Source organism: Rhinolophus ferrumequinum, chromosome 7 (assembly GCF_004115265.2).
Source record: "Rhinolophus ferrumequinum isolate MPI-CBG mRhiFer1 chromosome 7, mRhiFer1_v1.p, whole genome shotgun sequence".
In the NCBI taxonomy this organism is placed as follows: domain Eukaryota; kingdom Metazoa; phylum Chordata; class Mammalia; order Chiroptera; family Rhinolophidae; genus Rhinolophus; species Rhinolophus ferrumequinum.
Window position 1 is genome coordinate 48,950,227 of NC_046290.1, and position 22,315 is coordinate 48,972,541.

The 22,315-nt window shown below is 36.7% G+C and overlaps 1 protein-coding gene and 1 non-coding gene across 2 annotated transcripts in view; both read left to right on the forward strand.

The window, feature by feature from the left end:
• Nucleotides 1-22,315, forward strand: part of IQGAP2 (IQ motif containing GTPase activating protein 2) — a 264,412-nt gene that overhangs the window by 201,936 nt on the left and 40,161 nt on the right. Inside the window, exons 16-21 of the mRNA XM_033109917.1 lie at nucleotides 351-493; nucleotides 2,346-2,516; nucleotides 13,143-13,226; nucleotides 14,385-14,456; nucleotides 15,104-15,173; nucleotides 18,675-18,883. Coding sequence (XP_032965808.1) covers nucleotides 351-493; nucleotides 2,346-2,516; nucleotides 13,143-13,226; nucleotides 14,385-14,456; nucleotides 15,104-15,173; nucleotides 18,675-18,883 — 749 coding nt within the window. The remainder of the gene's footprint in view (nucleotides 1-350; nucleotides 494-2,345; nucleotides 2,517-13,142; nucleotides 13,227-14,384; nucleotides 14,457-15,103; nucleotides 15,174-18,674; nucleotides 18,884-22,315) is intronic.
• LOC117025383 (small nucleolar RNA U13) lies at nucleotides 17,506-17,609 on the forward strand. Its single transcript, XR_004423596.1, has one exon. It is a non-coding gene; the product is annotated as a small nucleolar RNA U13 (small nucleolar RNA).

Below are 22,315 nucleotides of genomic sequence, written 5' to 3' on the forward strand. Positions count from 1 at the left end.
CTCTTTGCTATCCTCTGTATACTATGGTGCTGTTCACATCTACCTGGGGCATAAATTCCTTGTGTGCTTGTCCTTCTTGTTGGCATTTGTGACTCCTAGCCTCCTCATGAAAACTTTGGGATCCAAAGCTAGCATTAGCCATCACTCTCTCCTTGTTTGGCGTAGCAGGGAGCTGCCATTGAATACATAGCATTCATTCTATTTTAGTCATTTCTAATGATTTTATCTTACATTATCTGAATGCTTGGTGAAAAATGTCTTCATTAGATTATTTTACACATTGAAGAAGCTGTATTAATGTACAAGTGTTCAGTGTTCCTCTCTAGAGTGTAACACACTTTTTTCTTTAGTGTCTACCGAAGGTTCATGGCTCAAACTCACCCTTCAAGAGAAATATGATTACTACTACAATGTCGATTCAAAAGAGAGTTCCTGGATCACCCCCGAATCTTGCTTGCCTAAAGAATCATGGCTCACGGGAAAAGAAATTGAGGTAGGAGGTTGGTGTTTGATGGAAAACTGTACTATAAAGATAAGTGTGGTTATTTTTCTATTTTTGAATCATGGAAGTGATGGGAGGACCTAATTGATTTATTTGGAGGCTGGATATGTTGCAAAGTCTTTATGAACTGCAGTGCAATTGGATGTGGCTCCGTGGTTAACTTTCAGAATTTTTTCCGTATTGACATAACACCACCAAACAGAGCAGGGGAAGAAAGCTTTTGTGACTTTTGGGGGGATGGTAGATTATCCTAAGAAATCAATCTTCAGGTGTTCCTTGACACAAAAACTAGTAATAATTCTTTCATCGTCGGTATTCAAAATGTCTTATTTCTTTCCCCCTCTCAACCTACAACACAGATAGGTAGGTTTTTTCAGAGTGAGTAATGCTTCCCAAGGGGAAATACTCAAAAGAATGTTCACCAAGATTGCTTTGGACCTGAGACCAAAAGTTAGACCCAAAAAATGTGAAAATTGCTGTTTGATCCAGGCATTGAAATATGTTTAAAGAGAAAATACTGGTAATAATTGAGTTCCATTTTGAAAAAAATAAATAGAACGTACCAATGCAGATCTTATAGAATTCTTCAAAGTCACCAACGTCAAAGATACTACAGTATAGCAATATTGTGGACAGAATCACCAGTGCCCTATTTACTAAAACTCAGAGAAAAACCTGTGGCCCAGGGCTGACAATGCCACCAGAAATCCTGACTGACAAGACGATAGCGAAGAATATAGTGTATTAACTAATTTCAAATGTGCAAAGTTCCCACAGTTTACAGGAAAATGGCATTGTGGCAATGAATTATTAGAGCTACTTGTTGAAAAATGAAAGTGTGGACAATATTTAAAAACCATATGCTATAATTGAGAAGATGTATCAAACTGTGAAGAAGCAGCATCGAAGGGGTAAAATTCAGAGCCAAAAACTACATGTGACATCCAGAAATGTCCCAGGAATAACTTTGTGCAATTGAGCATCAGTCTGTTAAGATTATTAACAAGCGGAAGATCTACCCTGTAAAAGTTGATTTCTTCTAAACAATCTGAAATTACTGATTTTATTCAGTGAATGGACATATATGTCTTCTCTTAAAGGCATTTATGCTTCATCTTTTATAGGATTTCACTTTTAATTTTTTAAATTAACCATCCATTGATTCCGGTCACACAGCATAAGAGGTGTCAGCCATAGAAAGGCATCCAACCGTTGTTTGCATCTCTCAAAGAACGTAACAAAAAGCCAGTTCCCTATCCACATAAAGACTTCTCACAATTCCCTTTCTTCCTTTTTTCTCATTTATCTGGGTTTCCGCTGTCTGCCCATGATAGTGCTTATCTTTCTTCCCCTAACCCCTTTCCTTCTGCGCCATGTCTCTTATTTTCCCCCAAATTTGAGGTTTCCCCAACTTATTACAGGGGTCTGCCTGCTTTGGCCGGGCAAAACGGGCAGAGAAGCCCGAGGACCTCATGGGCACGGCAGTCTTTTCCTTGGCAGCTCGAGCGAGAGAGGAGTGATGCATATTCTTAACTGATCATCCTTGTCCGTTATAACTCTGTGGCGCTCAGGCCTCACGCCTGGCAAAGGCCTGCATCATCCATACATCTGCGATCATTCAACCGCGTTCAGCTCAGCACAAAGTTTAGAGGATTCCAAAATCATGTCACTAGGAAGAAGCTAAGCCAGTTCATCCCTTGGCTCTGGTCAAACCTGTTTTTAAACCAAGCCAGAACAAGCTATCCATATATCGTTTTCTGAAAGATAAAATTTCCAGAAGCTGTTCTCTATGCTTCTTTCACCTGATGTGTGAAGTGTAACCATAAGAAATGTCTCTTACCAGGACATTATTGAGAAAGTCACAGCAGATTACATTCGTGAGAAGATGTGGTCTGCTTCCGAAGATTTGCTTCTTCGCTTTCAAGCCACAAGCTCAGGACCGCTCCTTAGGAAAGAATATGAAGCTAGGAAATCATTTTTGTATGAACAAGAAGAGCATGTGGTCAAAATACAGGTATGTGACTCACCTACCACTAGTTACAGCCAACTGTCATATCTGCTGAAAATGTTTTATTTGATAATAGGACAGTCAACGACCAGCATTCTAATAAACAAAACTGCCTGCAGATTATTTCCTTAATCAGTGCGCCTGAGTCTGCTTTATTAAGGCTCCGAGATGGAAAGAATGTTGAAGGATTTTTCTCCTCTGGTGTTCTAGAGAGTACTGGGGGGGACTGTGGATTCCCACAGGTTCGCCTGCCACCAACCCAATCGGAGCCAGAGGAACATCTCAGATCAGAGCTGAAATCATGTTTGTCTGCGAAGCTGGATCTCCTTGTGTCACCTACTTTCTGACTCAGGTGCTTTGTGCATTGGTTTTTTTAGTGATTAGTGGAGGTTGAGTGGCGTCTGAAAGAATACAAGAGCTAATGAAATCAATTGAGTATCTGCAAGAGTGTCTTCTCCCTTATAGAATCTGTCATTCTTCACTTAGTCCTGCAGGAAAATCCTCAGTCCCAACTTTTTTGTTGTGAGTTGTTGTTCTTATACTTGCTTGACTTGTCCAAACTTCCTGGTTGGCAGGAGAGAACCTTGCCAGATTTAGGTGTTTCTCCTCTGTGTTGCCCTAGCAGCCTTTCCTAACCATCATGCTGGCTTCCAAAAGGTTGTCCTTTTGTGTGCATCCAAAGTGATACTGTTATTGACGGACAGAGTTTGACAGGTTTTTGCTTTGGCCAGTAACAATGAAATTTCTTCTAAATTGAAAGTTTTTAAGTTGAAAATCTTCTCTTTTGTGATCATTGGTGTACTTAGCTGCTTCCTTCACTTAACTATAATATCATTCAGGACAGAAAATGAGTTTTTAAACTTTTATATTCTTATGTCTTGTGTATGGTAGGTGCTCAAATGTTTGCAGTTGCTCAGAGCTTAAGATTTTAGAAGACAGAAATGATTCATTTTTTTAGAAGAAATTTCTCCTGTAAACCTGACACTCAAAAGGATTTTTCTAGAGGAGCCAATAACTTTTCCAGTTTATTCCTTCTTTAAACAAATGGTAGACAACATACACAGGAAGTGAACAAAAGCGTAAAAATAGAATCATGTACATTGATGCTAAGGCTCTAATTTGCACAAAATTCAAAGAGTGTCAGCCAATGTGGCACAATTTGGACAAACCCTGAGTTCTCCAGTCCTGGGTGGGCTTGGAGCAGTGGTGCAGTTGGAAGACATTCTGAAGAGCCCACCACATAAAATCTGTTTGATATCAGGACCCAGGGCTGAAGTCATGACAGGGCTGGGGAAGGACAGAAACAAGCATTTGGAGCCTTTTTCCTCCATCAGAGGTGGCAGGATTGAAGAAAAAGCTAGCCATCAAGCTATGAAGTCACTCCACCATGCCTTTTTTTTACTCTTCTGACAGTTTTCTAACAAGCAGGTAGATGAAGTCTAAAGGCAAGCTATAGACTGCAGATGAATATGTAGTCAATAGAAACCTGCTAACCCACAAAACCAAAGGACCGTGAACCAAAGGGGATCATGCTAATCTCATTTCTTCTCAAAGTGGCTGATTGACCCTGCATTGGGGAAATGATCTGAAATCTAAAGACTTCCCCTCCATAGAACAGCTCAACCTTCCTAACTGGCTGAATCAGCCCCAGACACAGTAGTCTTAACAAATTCAGAGAGAAAACTCCCAGGCTGAAGACAGCCACATCCCAGCTCCACCACCCTTCCTCCCTCAGTCTCCTCCCAAGAAACTGAATAGTGGTTCAGAGAATCTATGTCATCAATAGCTAAGCCTCTATCAAGTGCTTATGGAACAAATCAGAAGGTGCCCAAGTAAACATGGAAAGTCAAGAAGAATTTATATAGCCATATGGGTTTTTTTCTGTTTCTTCTTTCTTTTTTTTAATAATGGACGTCCTTCTCTCATTCTGATTTTAAAGGGAATGATTCTTACATTTCACCAGGTATAATACAGATTATTGTTAGATAATCTTTTTCGCAGGATTAAATTAAGGTTAAGAGTTTCCATTTACTTTCAGTTTATTGAATTTCTTTTTAAATTGAAAAAGAAATATAAATTTTATCAAAAATGTTTTGCACTTATTGAGATAATTTGTTTTTTATTTTAATTCATTAATGTATGATTAGACGTTTCATTCATAAATAATTCTTTGTGCAAACACAACTTTGTGTGTTTGTGTATCCATATATACACACATTCAAACACTCCTGCATGCATTGTGTGTGTGTGTGTGTGTGTGAGTATCTAGAAGTACATAGACTATATATAATACTTTAGTAATGTTTTATTTAAGATATTTGTTTTCCTATTCATTGGTAAGATTGCTTATGATTTTACTCTCATGTCTTCTTTTTGTCTTTGTCACTCTTGCAAGTGGTTTGTCAATTTTATAGATCTTTTCATAAAACTAGATCTTTGTTTAATTGATAGTCCTTATTTTGCTCTTTTCAATGTCATTGATTTCTACTCTTATTTTTATGCTTTTTTCCATCTGTTTGCTTTGGGTTTATTTTGCTCTTGTTTTTTTGGTTCTTGAGGTGGGACCTGAAATTAATGATTTGAAACTTTTCCCTTTTCTAATGTATACATTATTGTTCTGGCTTTTTTTTTTTTTTTTCTGTTTTCTTTTTCCCTGCCTTCCTGTGAGTTACTGGTTTTAAACATTTTTGAAATTACACTCCAATTTAGTTACAGTGTTTTGAGTGTATCTTTCTTAGTGGTTGTTGTAGGTATTATGATAGAGAGATAGACAGACAGACAGATAGATATGTAGATAATATATACTGTATATAATATATAACCACAATGTTTTGGTGTCATCATTTTATCAGTTTGAGTGCAGAAATCTTAACTTCCTTTATATCCCATTACTCCTCCCTTCTTTATAATTGTATTATATGTTTCCTATATATTCATTTTGAACCATATCACACAATTTTATAATTTTTGTTTCAACAGCCAAACATAATTTAGAAAACCCAAAAAGGAACCTCTATTGTGTTTATCAATATATTTGCTTACTGTTTTTTTCCTTCCTTCCTGATGTTCCAGAACTCCTTCCTTTATCATTTACTTTGTTTAGAGAACATTATTTTCAGGTAAGTCTGCTGATGATAAATTCTGCTGGATTGTGAGTTGACAGTTCTTGTTTTCCAGCACTTTAAAATATTGTGCCACTTCCTTCTTGCCTCTAAGGTATCTGATGAGAAATCCACTGTCATTCGTATCATTTCTCCCCTGTAGGTAAAATGTCATTCTCTCTCACTGAAGAGAGAATTTGAGGGAATCTTGAGAGCAGTGAGAGAAAAATAGCCATAATATTTTTGAGCAGAAAGAAGGCTCTGGTAAAATTGCCCACATTTAAGAATGAACCAGATAGGGCTAGGCAGTGGGAGATGAGGTAGGGAGGACTAACCTTTCCAAGAGCCTTGGAAGCCCAGGGGGAGGCCAGACCCCTTTTGTTAGAGTTGCGGGAAGAGTGGGGAGGCCATCCTCTCCAGATACCTGAATTATCTAAAGGGCTTCCAGAGGGTCCTGGTGCATCCAGGCATTTTCTGAACAAATACATCACTCAGAACCTGAAAGACAAAGCAAGCGGTATCCAAGGAGGTGAAGAAGGATGTGGGAGTTGGAGCAAGCAGGTGGACCAAGACGGGGGGTGGGGAGATGGGAAGACACTGCCTGCCAGGCAGAGAGGTGAGCAAGGCTGTGTGAGATGGGCCCCAGCAGAACCAGGAAATCCATCTTCCCGAATTGTCCAGATCCTGTCCTCACTCTTCCCTCTTCTGTCTCCAGACCTCAAACGCCTCTAATTTCACCCCAAAGAAGAGATTTGGAAAACAGTAGAGGGCACGACTAACTCCTTTCATGATTAAGAAACTGGGTTCTGCTTTTTCCTTGATTTGTAACTTAGGGCAAGTCACTGCCCAGAGCCATTTCCCTCACCTGTGAAGTGGGGACAACAATACTGCATACCTCATTGGTGCTAAAAGGTTGAAATGAGGTAATGTGAACAGAAAGCTTACTCAGTGAGGGTTCTCAATAAATCTTTGGTGTTTTTAAGATTTTGGTATGAGCCAAGTGGGGTGGGAGCGGGGAAAGAGAGAGAGAGGAAGGGATGTAAGTGAGGCAGGCTGAGTGGAAGGGAAGTGAAAAAAAAAAAAAAGAAAACAGAATGAACCAGAAAAAAATATCTCAAAAAAAAATTTTTAAAAAGAAAGATGAATATAAGTTGTAAAATAACAAATGAAGTAAACATTTAAGGATGCTCTTATTTTAGGAGACAAAAGAAATTTTTATACTGAAACTGCTTTATGCTTTCAAGAAATTTAATAAGACATGGACTTAGTGAAACAAGACAGCACAATAAGATAACTGACAGCTAAAGAGAGAAAGAGAAATGGTGACACCACTGAATATAAATAAGTTTATAACTGCAGAATGCAGAACTGACATTGAAAATAACTGACACACATAGAGAACTTGAGAAAAATCACACAAAAGGCTGAGGAAAAGAATAGATGATTTAAAATACATTATGTCATCTGCAAATCATAATACCCATGTTATTGTAGGGTTGTGAGGATTAAATGAGAAATTCACATAACAGACTTTGCCAAGTATGTAGCTCGTAAGTGCTCAATAAGAGTTAGAAATGATGACGGGCTCAAGATGATGGAGACAGATAATGGGGAACCAACACAGATTGTTGGTATGGCACAGGAAAGGATCAGAAAAACCCAGTCAGGGAAAAATAGATAGCTTACAATTTTGTTTTTTCTTGAACTGAAGAAAGAGGGAATACCGCTTTTTTTGGGAGGTGCCGGGGGGCAAAGAATAGTGACAAACATCAAAACTTAACCCTGGGAATTATCAAATCATTGAACTTCAGATCAAAGAGTGCCGCAAACATCCAGGCAAAGATAAAGAAACAAGTTTCTCTGAAGCAACTTCACAGTGCCAGGAGCTTTAGTGGCAGAGTCTACAGGCTCCAAGGAAGAGGATGTGACAGAACTTCACGACATCCTTTTAATGTAACTGACGACTTTGTAGATTGCTGGATTTTTACCTTTAAGCTGAGAGGGGAAAGAAATAAACGTTTAGGGCTTTCTTGGCTAACAGAGAGATCACACAAGAATTTGTGTTCCAAAACATGGAGTTGGTAATTTGGATATTACTGTCCTGGGTGCCCAATTGACAAGCAACAGCAAACAATTTTAGCAGACCAGATTTTCTAGAGATTAACAATTATAATCTGTAAAACAAAGGAGTAAACCTTGAGGGCTAGGTATTTTGAAAGACTCCTTTGTTACAGATGCATTACACAGAAAATGTATTTATGGTAATAATAAAAAAACAAAACAAAGATGACTATTATAAATTTTCCCACAAGTTTTCATGCCAGTCAAGAGAAGACTGGTATTTTTGTAAATGCCTTCTGTCTCTATTTGTCTTTAAAAAGCTGCTTCTAATTGGCTTTGTGGTTGAGAATTTTGTCTCCTTCTGTATTTTTATCAACAGCTCCTTCCTCCCAACTTTATATCCATAATTGTTTTTAATAAACAGCCTCTATGTAAAAGAGCCTGCAATCTCGTGGCCTTGCATAGGAGTTCTGTTAGCACAGAATAAGGAAAGCCAGTCCTAATGGAACCAAAACTTACAAACTGAAAAAGAAGACTTTTGAAGAATTTTGACAAATAAGAGGCATGTAATTCTGCTTCTATAGACCCAAAATTCTATACCCAGCCAAGTTGCCTTGGTTTAGAGAGGTAATAATAAAATATTCATAAACATAGAAGGATTCCAGAAAAATCTACATAATCAATAAAGAGATTAAATACAAAATGAAATCTCAAGGAAAATACTGTTGGTGAGCATTGAATCCTTAATACATTAAAAGTACAGAATGGACATGTGTGCTTATTCCACCAGTGCAAGAATGCTTCAATATTATATCATCTGTTATGACAGATTACCTATCCAGAGTGTTTGTAAATCTGAGCTAATGGAGATTAATAGTGTTCCTTGAGATAATTCCAGAAAAGTAGAATGAGAACTTGTGCTAATCCCAATATCTTATTTGCCTTTCAATTTTGACGAAGAAATAGGATGTATAATATATATTTGCATTTCTGTGCTTTTGAATAGTGTTACCCACAAATACATATGAACCACCCTTGAGACTCATTGCAACAAATATTGGTTAGGTTGCCATGGAATCCAGTGACCTGCAATTGTTGGTAGCATCAGAGAGCAGTTTCTCCCGTGTCTCAGAAATGCCACACTGACAAATCCCATAGTGGCTTTTTCTAAATCAATGATCAATTAAAACTTCTTTGGCTTTGTTCAGATCTTTGTTACTCAAAGTGTGGAACATACACTGGCACTGTCATCGTCTTGGAGCCCCACCCAGATCTACTGAGTCCTAATCTGCATTTTTAAGATCCTCAAATGATTTTGTTTACACATTACGTTTTGAGAAGCACTGTGAAGCTTGCTCCAGTTTTAAACCCTCAGATAATTTATTTTCCTGCATAATTCTTTATCACCATAATAGCTTAAAGGAGAAAAACCATGTGCTCATTTCAATAGCTAGGCCAAAGGAATTTGATGAAGTTCTGAACCCATTCTGAATTTTCTGTTATGATTGCATTGAAGTTTTAGTTTATTTGAGATTTGCATCTTTGCAATAATGAATTTTCCAGTTCAGACACCAATATATCTCTCCATTTATTAATCTGTCCTACAGTATAGTATTAGAATTTTATTCTATCATATTTCTTATTAAGTTTATTCTATGTTATTTAATTTTTTGGTATTGTGAATGTCATCTTCATTCTATTATATAGTTTATTTTTGACATAAAGAAAATTTATCAAGTTTATATATTCATTTTATAACTAGTCATCTGGAAGTTTTAATAGTTTTTCAGGTGACCCTCTTGAATTATAACTGTTTCTTCACACTTCTGGTTTTTTTTTTATTCTGTAATCTACAAAGAAACAGAAAATATAAAGAAAAATCAAACAGAAATTTTAGAACTGAAAGATAGAATGACAGTTGTCAAAAACTCAATGGGTGGACTCAACAGCAAAATAAAAGGAACACAGGACTGAACTGGTGAATTAGAGGATAGAATGAAAGAAATCAGCAGACCTGAAAAACAGAGAAAAAATTGAAAAAAGAAAGAACAGAACCCCAGGGCTGTCTGTGAGACTCTAACAAAAGATTTAACATTTGTGTCATCGAAGTCCCCAGAGGGAAGAGAAATGAGCAGTATTGAAAAAGTACTTGAAGAAATAAGGGCTGAAAAGTTCCATAGTGTAGCAAAAGCACATAAAACCACAGATTCAAAAAGCAGCACAAACCGCAAACAGGATAAACTCAAAGAAATGCACACACAGATGCATCACAGTCAAACTTCTGAAAACAAAAGACAGAGAAAAAAATCTCAAAAGCAATGAGAGAGAAATGGCAGCTTATCTGTAGGGGGAAGACAGTTCTCATGACAGATTTTTTTTTTTATAAGAACCTATGGAGACCAGGAGAAAGAAGCACAACATTTTTCAGGTGCTGAAAGGAAAGAGCTGTCAACATAGAATTCTTTATCCAGCAAAAGTATCCTTTGGGAATGAAGGGGAATCCAGATATTCACAGATGAAGGACAACAAAGAGAACTGACCACTAACATACCTGCCCTATAAGAATATCTGAGGAAGTTCTCTAAACAAAAAGGGAAATAAGTGAAGGAATTTTGGAATACCAGGAAGGAAAAAAGAACAACCAAAAGAGTACACATATGGGTAATTACATTTCCCTTTTCTTCTTGAATTTTTAAAATTATGTTTGACAGTTGAAGCAAAAATTATAACACTGTTCAATATAGTTCTACATGTACATAGAGGAAATATTTAAAACAATTGTATTATAAAGAGAGCAAAGATACATGAAGGAAGGTAAGCTTTCTACACCTTGCTGGAGATCAAAATATAAATAAAAATGAGACAACAGTTTTCATCAGTCAGTTGGATATCGTCAGTCTTCTGTTTGCCAGTTCAGTGAGACCCTTGGAAAACGGGTATCACTCACACAGTCTTTGGAGAGCAATTTGACAATAAATGCTAATTTTAAATGTCAATTATTGATTGACCCAGTCATCCTGTATCTATTGATCTATCTTGATGGAAACGTGTACAAAACACATAATGAGGTGTGTGCAAAGTTGTTTACTGCAAAAAAAAAAAAAAAAATGACGACAATTTAATGCACACCAGTAGAGGAATAAAGTCATAGTAAATCTATACTACAGATTACTGTGTGGTCACTAAAATTCATCGGGAGTATCAGGTTTTTTATCAATGCTATATTTAATTTATATGCTATATTTAATATCAATGCTATATTTAATTTAGAGGGGAAAAAAGCAAACCTTAGCATAAGATTGGATCCCATGTTGTCAAAAATAAAGGATGCATAAACACATACACATATTTATATGTTTATCTTTTGTGTACCACAATAAAGTATATATGTATGCATTTATGTTTTGCCTGCTTCAAGGCTACATAGCAAAAAATTAGACATTCCTTTGAAGAATAGCTGAGTTGAAGTCAGGATCGGTGCATAGGCACATTTTACTTTATGACCTTTCTCTGTTTGCTGTATATCCTCATAGATCGTCTTCTAGGCTTTGAGTACAGATTGTTTGCATAGAAATGTGCATTATTTTATGGGGGTTTTTGTCAACCTGCTGTATCATAGGATGTACAGTAAGCTATAATTTCCTCTTTCTCTTAGTGTATCTTGGAGATCTTCCTATTCCACGATATACGGAACATTCCCCCAGTCAATATATGTGACTCTATCTCATTCTACACAACTATTACATAACATCCCTTGGTCTAAATGCAATCACGATTTATCTAACTGTTCCCCTACTTGTAAACATTCTGCGCGCGCTCTCTCTCTCTCTCTCTCTCTCTCTCTCTCTCTCTCTCTCTCTCTCTATATATATATATATATATATATATATATATATATATATATATATTTTATGAACAATGCAACAAAAATTCTTATATATAGCTTTTCTGCACAGTTATTTATGTTTCCTTAGGCTAGATATATTGAAAATTAGAAACACTAGGTGAAAGGCTAAATAACTTTAAATTTCATATTGCGAAATTCTCTTCAAAAAGGCTCTATACTCTTTTGTACTTTTCCCAAGTCCCACTCCTCCACCTATGCTTTTTTGTTCACTGATTGGCAAGTGGATAAGATTACAAGTTTCACAAAATTATTCTGACTGCTGCCCAAGCCTCACTCAAGCTTAGAACCATCCAACGTTTTTTGTAAGATATTCCCACATTTTTGTAGAACTTTGTTCTGTGGTTCCCTCTTTCAATCCAATTCCAACTGCCTTCTCTCTTCCAGGATCCCTCATAGTTTTTGATCCAGTGTCTTCTCATTTTCTAGCGCTATTGTGGATTGCTTGAAAAGCATATTTATAAGATGTTACAATTGAGAGTAGCTGGTAAAGGGTCTCACATGATTCACAGAACTCAAATGTATTATTTTTGCAGCTTTGTGAGTCTGTAATTATTTCAGAATTAAAAGTTCTTCATAAAAAGCATATTTGTCATTTCCAGAGATTTGCACTGAGAGGGGAAGTCTGGGGCGGTGCTCAGTTGATCACTTTTATTCCATCTTATTTTGTTTTGAATTATTATTAAAAAAGATATTATTTTTTAAATGATAATAAAATTCCACATACATTTTTAAAAGAAGGAGGTAGGTTGATATATGCAACATGAAAAGAAATTTATAAAAATAATATAATTTTTGTATTTGTCCTTTTTAACAAGAAACTTGTGTTTCATTTCTAATTTGAAAAGCAAAATCAGAGAATTGGGTGACTTACAAAGATATCCAAAAAAAGCTACTCATAAATGAACTGGAATAAACTTATAACAGTTATGGATTTAATCCTTCTAAAGATCCTAGTTTGTGTCCAGTGTTTGTAAATGTTATAAAAATTCTCTTTAATGATGGATGATAACCTAGTAAAGCTATATTGATGGAGCAGCATTAAACTTACTATAGAAATGGATGAAATAATTAATGTTCAATCACAGCACTCCTATTTTTAGGGATTGTGAGTCACAAGTTAGTAAAGCATCTTCCGTTCCAGTCTAGGCCACAAAGGGCCACTTGTCGGAGTTAAGATATTTAATAGTTATTATTTTGAAGCACGTTATGTTGTTACCAAATAATATTAGCACCCAGTTAACCTGTATGTTTTGGGGCAATTCCACTTTATTGTTTCTCTTGTTATCCAGTGCCTTGGTAAAATTAAGCTTTTGATTGGGAATTTGGGCTTCTATCTGGTAACTTTGTTTTCCCAAGCTTGGGACAAGTCTCAGATGTGACCTCATGCTCTGCTCAGTTTAACATCCACCCCCAGAGATAGTGTCAGATGAGATCTGTGGGGGAGGGTTCCTGCCAGCATTCCAACTCAGTGTCTCTTGAGATAGCCTCTGTTCTGGCACTTTCCAAAATAAACTGAAAAACTTGTTGCACATAATTAATTCTGTAACTTACTATTTTCCACAGTCTTTTTGGAAGGGACATAAACAACGGATGGCATATATCAACAGGCGACAAACATTCATTGATCATATTCCTTCTATTGTGAAGGTAAATATCCATTCCCGCCTTATCAAGTGCTTGATTGAAACTTTTCCCTTCGTTTTAGTTTTGCTTTTGGAAAACAGACTGGAAAGACTAGGTGTGAGCCTTGAAATCAGAAGCAAGTCCGGGTTTCAATCCCACCTCCACGACTCCCTTAGCTGATCATCTACAAGCAAGTCCATTAAGAACTATAACTGGCTCAGGTCCTTTATGTGGTTGTGAGAATCCGAGGTGGAAGTGCTTAGTGACCAGTAAATAAATGCTCTTGCTCTAGAAAGTCCAAATTGATTACTTAAAGTCTGGGGGAAACCCAACTTTATTTCATGTTCCTCTTACAATGTTCCCTAATGATACTTAGAGTGCTCATACTTAGCAGTACAGAAGCTTAATTGTAAGGCAAATGCAAAAGTTAGGACCTGAATTTGGGTGGTGAGCCAGGGCGAACCCAGCTTTCCACCCAAGCTGATTGCTTTGAGCTTAGAGAAAGAAAAGGCCCTGTGATGTGCACTCTCTCAAAACTGCAAACCAAGGGACTGTACAGAAGTGAACTTGTAGACAACTTGGAAATCCAGGTAGGAGTCAGAATAGTGGGTTAGAGAGAGAATGGAATCAGATTAGTTTAAAAGACCTTTTAAACTGTGAAGACAGAGAATGAGGTGATCTAGATCCGCTGTGTTGATACATTAGCTCCTTAGTGCTGTCCTGTGCTCACCACAGAACACATGTCTGTTCTCTCAGAAAACTGTTGGTCACAGTTGGTACCTCGTGAAACCTCTTTGGATGTTTTTCTGTAAAGATGTAAAGTATATTGGATGCATTGAAGGGATGTTGGAAGAAACCCTGTATTTAGTTTAATTGGATGGCTAGACCCATTGCAACTTTCAGGAAAATGCCTTGCCCTCTTGGATTTTATTTGTTGTGAATAAAGCAAAATAGTACAATGCTACATTACCTTCTCCACCATAAAGTATAACATGGGTTGAACCCCTTAAGAGAAAAAGCAAGGAAAGAAGTAGATGAAGATTAGGCTTTAGATGTTTATTATTTGGCAGACTGCTAATTTTTACTTTTTTTATCAAATCAAATATTAATATTTTTAGAAAGATGCATAAAAAGATATCAGAGTTCTTCGTTGATTGCCTTTATTTCTCTACTTACTTTTAGATTCAGTCCTGGTTCCGGATGATAACAGCACGGAAGAATTACCTTTCTCGACTACAGTATTTCAGCGATCATGTAAGAGATGTGCATGTGGATTTTTATCCTGCCTGAGAATGAACTAAATGAATGCTTTGTTAGATGTTAGCGTTGAATGATTCTTATTAAATGGTGAAAATGAATACCAGGAGGAAAAAAATAGGCCTTAGAACGCAATGTGATAATATTCGGAGGCTTACATTTTTTTATTCAGAACTCATGTTCACAGAGAGCCTTCAACCAGTCAGGACAGGACAGAAAAAATGGATGAGAGGAAACGACTACCAAAGAGAAAAGATTTTAAAGGAGAATTTTCCAACATTACTTGCTACCCAATTAACTTAAATGGAAGCCTGCAGGAGTAATTTTTTTCAGGATCTTTAAGCAAGAGATTATGTGAACATAGATTGCATCATCTTAAGTTTGGTGGAAAAATTCTTTCGCCTTTTTAGAGCTCTTTATTTAACCAGTCCCCATACAGTCTTGTTTATACTTTTAACTAAACTTATCTGACCCTGTCTTCAAATAAAATGGAAAACTAAACATTACATACACCACCTCTAAACACTGTCATTTCTAAATAGTGTCCATTCTTAAATACTGCCAGTTCTTAAATAGTTCAAAATTCTAAAATAGTGGCATAGATGGGACTCTGGGAGATCATGACTGTTCGCATTCTTTTGCAGAAAAATGAAATCGTGAAAATCCAGTCGCTACTGAGAGCAAACAAAGCTAGAGATGACTACAAAACATTGGGTAAGTAGGAGTATTCTGAAACAAAGTATGGATCCCTTATAAACCAGGCAAGGACAAATTATTTCCCTCTTAGTCTCTTCAGAGACTGACGGCTCCAGGAGGATGCCCATAGTTTCCAGTAGATTTTGACCATCGCAGGCTCCAGGTTCTGAGCAGGGGCACAAAGGAACATGCAATGACAGAAAAGGCCTTTCCTATTATAAGTGGAAGGAGTAAGTGGATTGGATATAATTTCTTCAAAAAGAATGGCATAGGCATAAAGTCTGATATTTTATGTTAAATTTGAGCTAGAATTCTGAATCTAATGCAAAAGAGTTAGCCAGAAGATAAGCTTACATTTGAACTATTGAATTTATCAGCTGGCCTGTGATTTGTCCCCCCTCATTTTAAGAATAAAACATTCATGTAAGAAGTTCTGGAAATAAGGAAAAAACATGTAGTCTCATCTCCCAAAGATAACTACAAACATCTTCCTGTAATTTCATTCTGGACTTTTCACAGTAGCTGTGGTTTTCAAAGTATTTTTTCTTACAAGAATATAAGCCATTTGTAGAAAGTTTGAAAAAGCAAAAAAAAATACAAATCACCCAGGAGTAACAATCACATTTTGTACCTCTCTTTACAGTCCCAACTCTGCAATGTTTTTTATTGTTTGTTACATAGTGACAATCATTCTTTACGTGCTGAATTTTTAACATTCTAATTATCACAAGAACGTATGATAGATTAGGAACTGACTCTGGGTGGTGAACACACATGCGATATATAGATAATGTATTACAGAATTGTACACTTGAAACCTATGTAATTTTACTAACCATTGTCACCCAAATAAATTTTAAATAAAAAATTTAAAAAGTCAGCTAAAAAAAAAAAAAGCATATCCCACATTGCATTGAGAAGAGCTTGCTGATAAAAGTATTAGTACTGCCCAAATTTTTAAAATATTTTATTTAGGTCATTCAAAAATAGCTTTGAGAGAGTAAAAAAAGTCACTACCTGAGTAGCTCGGTAATGAAAATGGCCATTATATTGTCTCTAACTCTGCCTCATTTTTTATTTTTATTTTTTGGAGAAAGTAGAAAACTAATAATTTTCCTAGCATAGTGCCTAGTAAATACTTTAGACAACATACTTTATTGTTCAAAGTCTATTTGAATTATGGGGTGAAACACACGACTCAAGAAAATCTTCCCTGGTACTTGTTAAGGAAAAGCTTAGAGGCCTGGTTCTGTCTCTAGCGTGCAGAATCCACTGGTTAATACCTCATTCTGCTAAATTCCAGGAGTTAGTATGCAAGCTGAGTAAGGATAGGTCAACTGTTCTTTTCGGTGCCACACTTCACTTTGAATTAATAAGATTCGTCTCTCAAATGGTAGATGGCTTTAAGTTTTTTACTAGAAGTCTGAGTCAGGGGTTTGTTTTCTGAGCCCTTACACACGAAAAGAGGTTTGCTATTGCTTTTGCACATGGAAGGCAATTTAAGAATAAATGTTCCAAATGAACACTGGCTGATTTTCATTTCATTATATGTAATGTGTTTTCATGGGTGCTTATAGTGATGCTTTTCGTTTACTTACTTTTTTTAATTACAAAAACAAAAGAAATTCCAATTTAAAAATCTAGGTGATTTTTATGTTAAAAGCAAACAAAGTAAATAGAAACTATGTTAGTGAATGAATTAGACCTAAGCTTCTCTGGACTTTGGCAAATAGGGTGATTTCATGGTAACTAAAATGTAAATTGTCATTTCTCAATTCAGCATCTTCAAAAAAGTAAGGCTTTTATTTTTTTAATCTGAAAAAAAGATCACTTTTCTTAGTCAATCAACCATTTTCACCCGTTCCTTCTGGAAAGCCATTGAATGTATTTAAGCTTGGAAATTGCTAGAACTGTAATATGGCCACTTGTGAGCGCTGATGACTGTGAAGTTCTATGATTTCCTGAAATTAAAATACCACACAGTGGCATGAATATGCCAAAAAGCCTACTGTTGATAGAGGAAATATTAAATTTGAGCCATAACAATTAGTAAAGCTAAAATACTAATTTGTTTCCAACTGGCCTATTAAAACATAAAAAGATACACAATCCCTAGGAGCAGGGAGAGAGAACTTTAGACACAAATGAGATGGCCCATCTTCTCTCAATTTAGCTACACAAATGAACTCTGGTGCATCGCTCAGGCTTTTCCTGAAAGGGTCATGTCATCAGCAACATCATGCCAGAAATGGGAAGAAAATAAATTCACATAAGTTTCAGTGACCGGGAAACAAAGGGTCCCAGGATCCAAGGTAACTTCTCCAAAATAGACCATCAGAAATAACAAACTATCCTTTTGTAGTTCATAAGTGTGATGATTGCGTGTTCACGCTCTGGTGTGAGATGTGCCTACCTCAAATCTTGTTACGACATCGGCACGTTACCCGTCTGCCGTTAAAAAAAAAAAAAAGAAATAGCAAACTACTAATACAGATGACTCTAGATTTGGTGGTTCATACGGGTACATGTTATTAATTGTTTATGTTGTTGGTTGAACTTTTTAAATTTTTTTTGAGTGTCGAAACACCACAGAACCAAGCTGGAAGGAAAAGAAAGATTGACTAGGGCCTTAGATGTGAAGGAGAGGTTGGGTATTGAGGTAACGACAATGGGGTTACCTTCAACTCATCGTTGTATCGCTCTGTCTAATCATTCATCACTGAAGGTCTGGACAGTTTATTATTTCAATTTACCCAGAGTAGATCTCATTAGACACCTTTAAAAAAATACACCTTTTCAAAAGTCAGAGTGCCAGGGAAGTAAAGCATAATTCATGTTCAAGGCACTAAGGGAAAGCCCCTTCAGAATTTATATGGATGCCCCTCTCGACAACAGGGGGTCACCTCCTAGTTTATGAGTGCCTCCCCTTGGTCCATGCAGAAAGAACAAGGACCAAATTTCAATTTCTACACTTTTTTATTTCTGCCAAGTAGAATATGTATCCGCTTGTGATTCCATTGGCTCCTGTTTGGCCAACTCTCCCTTCATCGACCTTTCCTGATTCATTTTTCACCTAGTTCCTGCTCCTTCCCGAAGGTCTTTTGGGCCAAGAGACGCCACTTTCTGCTTCTTGTAATGAGAATATACATCTCTTATCTGACTCAGCCACAGGCTCTCTGAGTCGAGGTAACTTAAACATTAACATTCTTTCCCAGGTTCCTCATCAGTAAGGCACGGATAGATAGAATTGTCTTCTCAGTGCCTACGTCCTGGAAACAGTGTGAGAGAGGGCTGATAAATGAGTGTTAGATAACTAGAAAATAGTGAGGCCAGACATTTATTTACATGATCAGTTTCCTTGTCCCGATTTGACATGAGGCAGAATGATTCACTCCGAAAACCAAGTACTTCCATTGCTGTATTTTTCTGGTAATGCTTTATTTGAAGACCTGGTTTCTTTCCTATTGATAATAATTCCAAACATGCCTAATTAAAGCATGCCTGTTTCTTTCCCTGCAGTTGGTTCCGAAAACCCACCGTTAACAGTAATCCGCAAATTTGTGCATCTGTTGGACCAAAGTGACTTGGATTTCCAGGAGGAGCTAGAGGTTGCACGATTAAGGGGAGAAGTGGTGACAAAAATCAGGGGCAATCAACAGCTAGAGAAAGACCTGAACCTGATGGACATCAAGATTGGGCTTCTGGTGAAGAACAGGATCACACTTGAGGTCAGTAGGGCTCGTGGGACTGTTGGCTCCCAGAAGAGAGAAGATGCAGGTATATTTGTGCACAGCGCTTTGGTCCAGCTAAGGTCATTTGGAATCTGGAATCAGTGATCCAAAGTTTATTTACCATTTTTATTACAAAGCAGTGGTTCTCAGATTGCAAAATTCTGTATCCCCCTTTCATAACATTTTGTAAGGCTTCTTTACCATTAGGAAGTGAAATTTATATGAAATAACATCTACTTCCATGTGTACCTTAATAACAAGACTAAGTCCTTTATGTAAACACAAAAGAGAAATAGAAAGTAATTTATAATAAAAACACATATTTCAAACTGAAAATACACGGGCCTGATGCCATTAGATGTGATAACGTTGACAGATGCTGGGGCCTCTTCTCAGAATAAACACAGGTGGAGAGAGCTGCAGAGACTCCCCTGGGAGAGTGGTAGAACTGTTGGTGATTTCATTTTCCAAAATGCAGGAAAACTCTTTGTAAAGTTCAGAATACGCAAAGCGTGGCTCCATCCACTCCCCCAGTTTACACAGAATTGCAGTCCTTGCAGACTGCAGAATTGCAGAAAATTTATTGCAGAATTGCAGAAAATTAATTGGATATTAAAATTGTGGAGGATGTGTGTTGTGCTTATATGTAAAACAATTCTATTCTAGGCTTAACTAATTGCACAGAGAATTTTTATCTGCATGAATGAATGACGAGCAGGACATTCAAAACTCCGGCCATTCAGGATGTGGGAAAATTATTTACTCAGGCAGCAGAGAATCTGTCATCCCTAACCCAACACTCACTAGAAGCCAGTAGTGCCTTCCAGTCATTAAGATGTTAAAAGATAAAAACAATAACCCCTACGCGTTTTCGAAATGGCCCCTCCAGAATAGAACTGCCTCAATAATAGTCTCTAAATAAATAGTGCTGCAGATTTGGATTTGTGTGAAACTTGACAACATCAAAGCTCTGTAAGACCATGTAAAAAGTTTAATTTTAATCAAGAAAAGGAGACTTTTAGGGTAAAGCCTCTTTCCATGTCCCTGCTCCGATGCCACATCAGTTTTTCAGAAAACTGGTAGGTCAAGGGGGAAGCTCTCAGAAAGCTACAGTGGGTCAGAGGTGGAGAGCCAACTGCCAGGGCCTGAATACATAGTTCTGGAAAACTAGGAGATGAGCAGCCATGGGATGCTACCAGATAAGTGGACATGTGAATGCCCCACTCTTGTCTTCAGCCCCCACACAGATAACAGTGAAATAGTTGAAGAGAAAATAAAGAAACTAGAACAATTTGTAATATAGAACAATGATCTTTTTTCCTAAATATTAAGGAATAAAACTACAACTTAAACGTTCTTTATTTAACTGTTTTCATTATTTTATCCAGAAAAGTAACAGTACTTTACTCTTTAAAAAAAAAAAAGTTTGTATTATTTGACACATGTGAGAACTTTTAAAGTATAATATATTCCAGAAGGTCTGTCAGGGAATGCTTTTTATAGCCTTAAACTCCTGTTTTACTCAATTCCCATAAAGTTGTCAACAGGAAATGCCTTGCCTTTCAAAATAAAGGCTTAGTTGCAAAACATTAAGTACTATAAATAATATGTAGCTTGTGGAAATACAATCATAGCAGAGTTTCAGATCTTCATGAATGTAAGACTTTTTTAAGACGTATTCTTAATTGGTAACATTTTTGTGAAACAAAGTTAATTTTTCAACTTACCTTTTCAAACACTAAGTATCAAACACTTACTAGAAGTTAAACTAATGATTATTAAAAATATAGTCAGTCTTATTATTAATAGTAGCATTTTTAGTTTGATGATAACAATTATGCAGTTGAAGCTTTATTTAAAGTAGTGAAAACAACCCAACACAAAAACAACAGAGGACAATAGAATTAACTTAATATGTATGTTATGCAGCCCTTAAAAGTGTTTTTGAAGAACATTTAAAGGCAGGGGAAAAGATTCACAATGTAATTGGGAAGAAAATAGTACCTAAAACAGTACAATTTCATTTATTGTCCTAAGTATATATATTAATATATACTTTTAAAAAGCCAGAAGAACAAAAGTTAAGTGATTTTTCTTTGGGCGATAGAATTAAACTTATCTTCTTTGTCCTTTTTTTTTTTTTTTTCCACTGAGCACGTATTTAGTGAGAAAAAAGACTTTAAAGGGAAGTAGATTAGTTCTTATGGAGTAACTCTAGATCTCTCTAGTAAACCATGCATTTTACAATTCTTTTAAAATTTACATTCCTCCTAGAAATCTCAGAAAGTCAAGGGTGAGTGAAGTGGTTAACATTGGTTTTAGGCAAAAGGAATGGTATAGAGATGGGGGAGACAAAGCAACTGAACACAAGTTTCTTAGAGGCATAGGGATGAAGAAAGGCATAGATTCCAACCAGCTTGCAGGAAAACCTAAATAGACACTAAAAGTAATCTTGAATCCCTGAAATTCCCATTGGGGAGTGTGATGTTTCTATCATCTGAGTGCAGACTTGTAAACCAGGGCTACCTGAAACCCAGGATTGAGATTTATTTTCTTGCTTGATTTTACCACTTCACTGCTTATATTATTAGCATATTTCCTTGGGCATGTTTCGTAACCTCTCTGAGCTTTGTTTTCTTCACTGGAAAAAGTGCTAAATATGTAGATTGTTTTAGTGTTCGCAGCAGCTCAGTAAGATTGCTATCATTAAGCCCATTTTATAGATTTAGGAAAGTGGGCCTTCGAGTGTAACCAGGACAAAGTCACAGAGCGAATCATGTTTTGCAGACACCCATGTGTTTATGACTCCAAAGCCCATATCCTTTGTACTATTTCACACTTTCTGCAAAAATGTTTATATTATCGCATATTACCTACATGCAGATATCCTGTTATCAGGGGAAGGGAAAATACGGTGGCATTTAGGGCAACACTGAGCTGTGGGCATATACTTCCTGTCCTGTCTTCACCAAATCTATTTCTAATGGAAAGGAATTTCGTTCTGCCCCAGAGCTTGCTTACCACCCATGCCCTCTTTTCTCTTCTCTATATGTCAAGAACCATTATCCTGAAGATGAAGTCTGGAACAAAACAAATGAAAAGTCCCGTTTCCATTGAAAGTAATTGGGAGGGGGTTATAAGTACCAAGATTTTTTCCTACCATCTATTCAAAATCCAGATAATCAATTTATTACATGTATTTGAGGGAATTGCATGATCTACACATCAGCAGTTATTTGAAGAGGAGAAACCTGGGTTAAATGGAACTGTAAGCCAGTTAGTCTAGCGACGTCTTAGGACTTCTGATAGATAAGGCTGGAAATCCAGCAGCCGCCTGCGTAGACTTCCCCTTAACTTCCATCTAGTGATAACTGTGCTCCCTCTCTTCATCATAATGTATTTTATATATTTGTGAAATAAAGAGGGAAA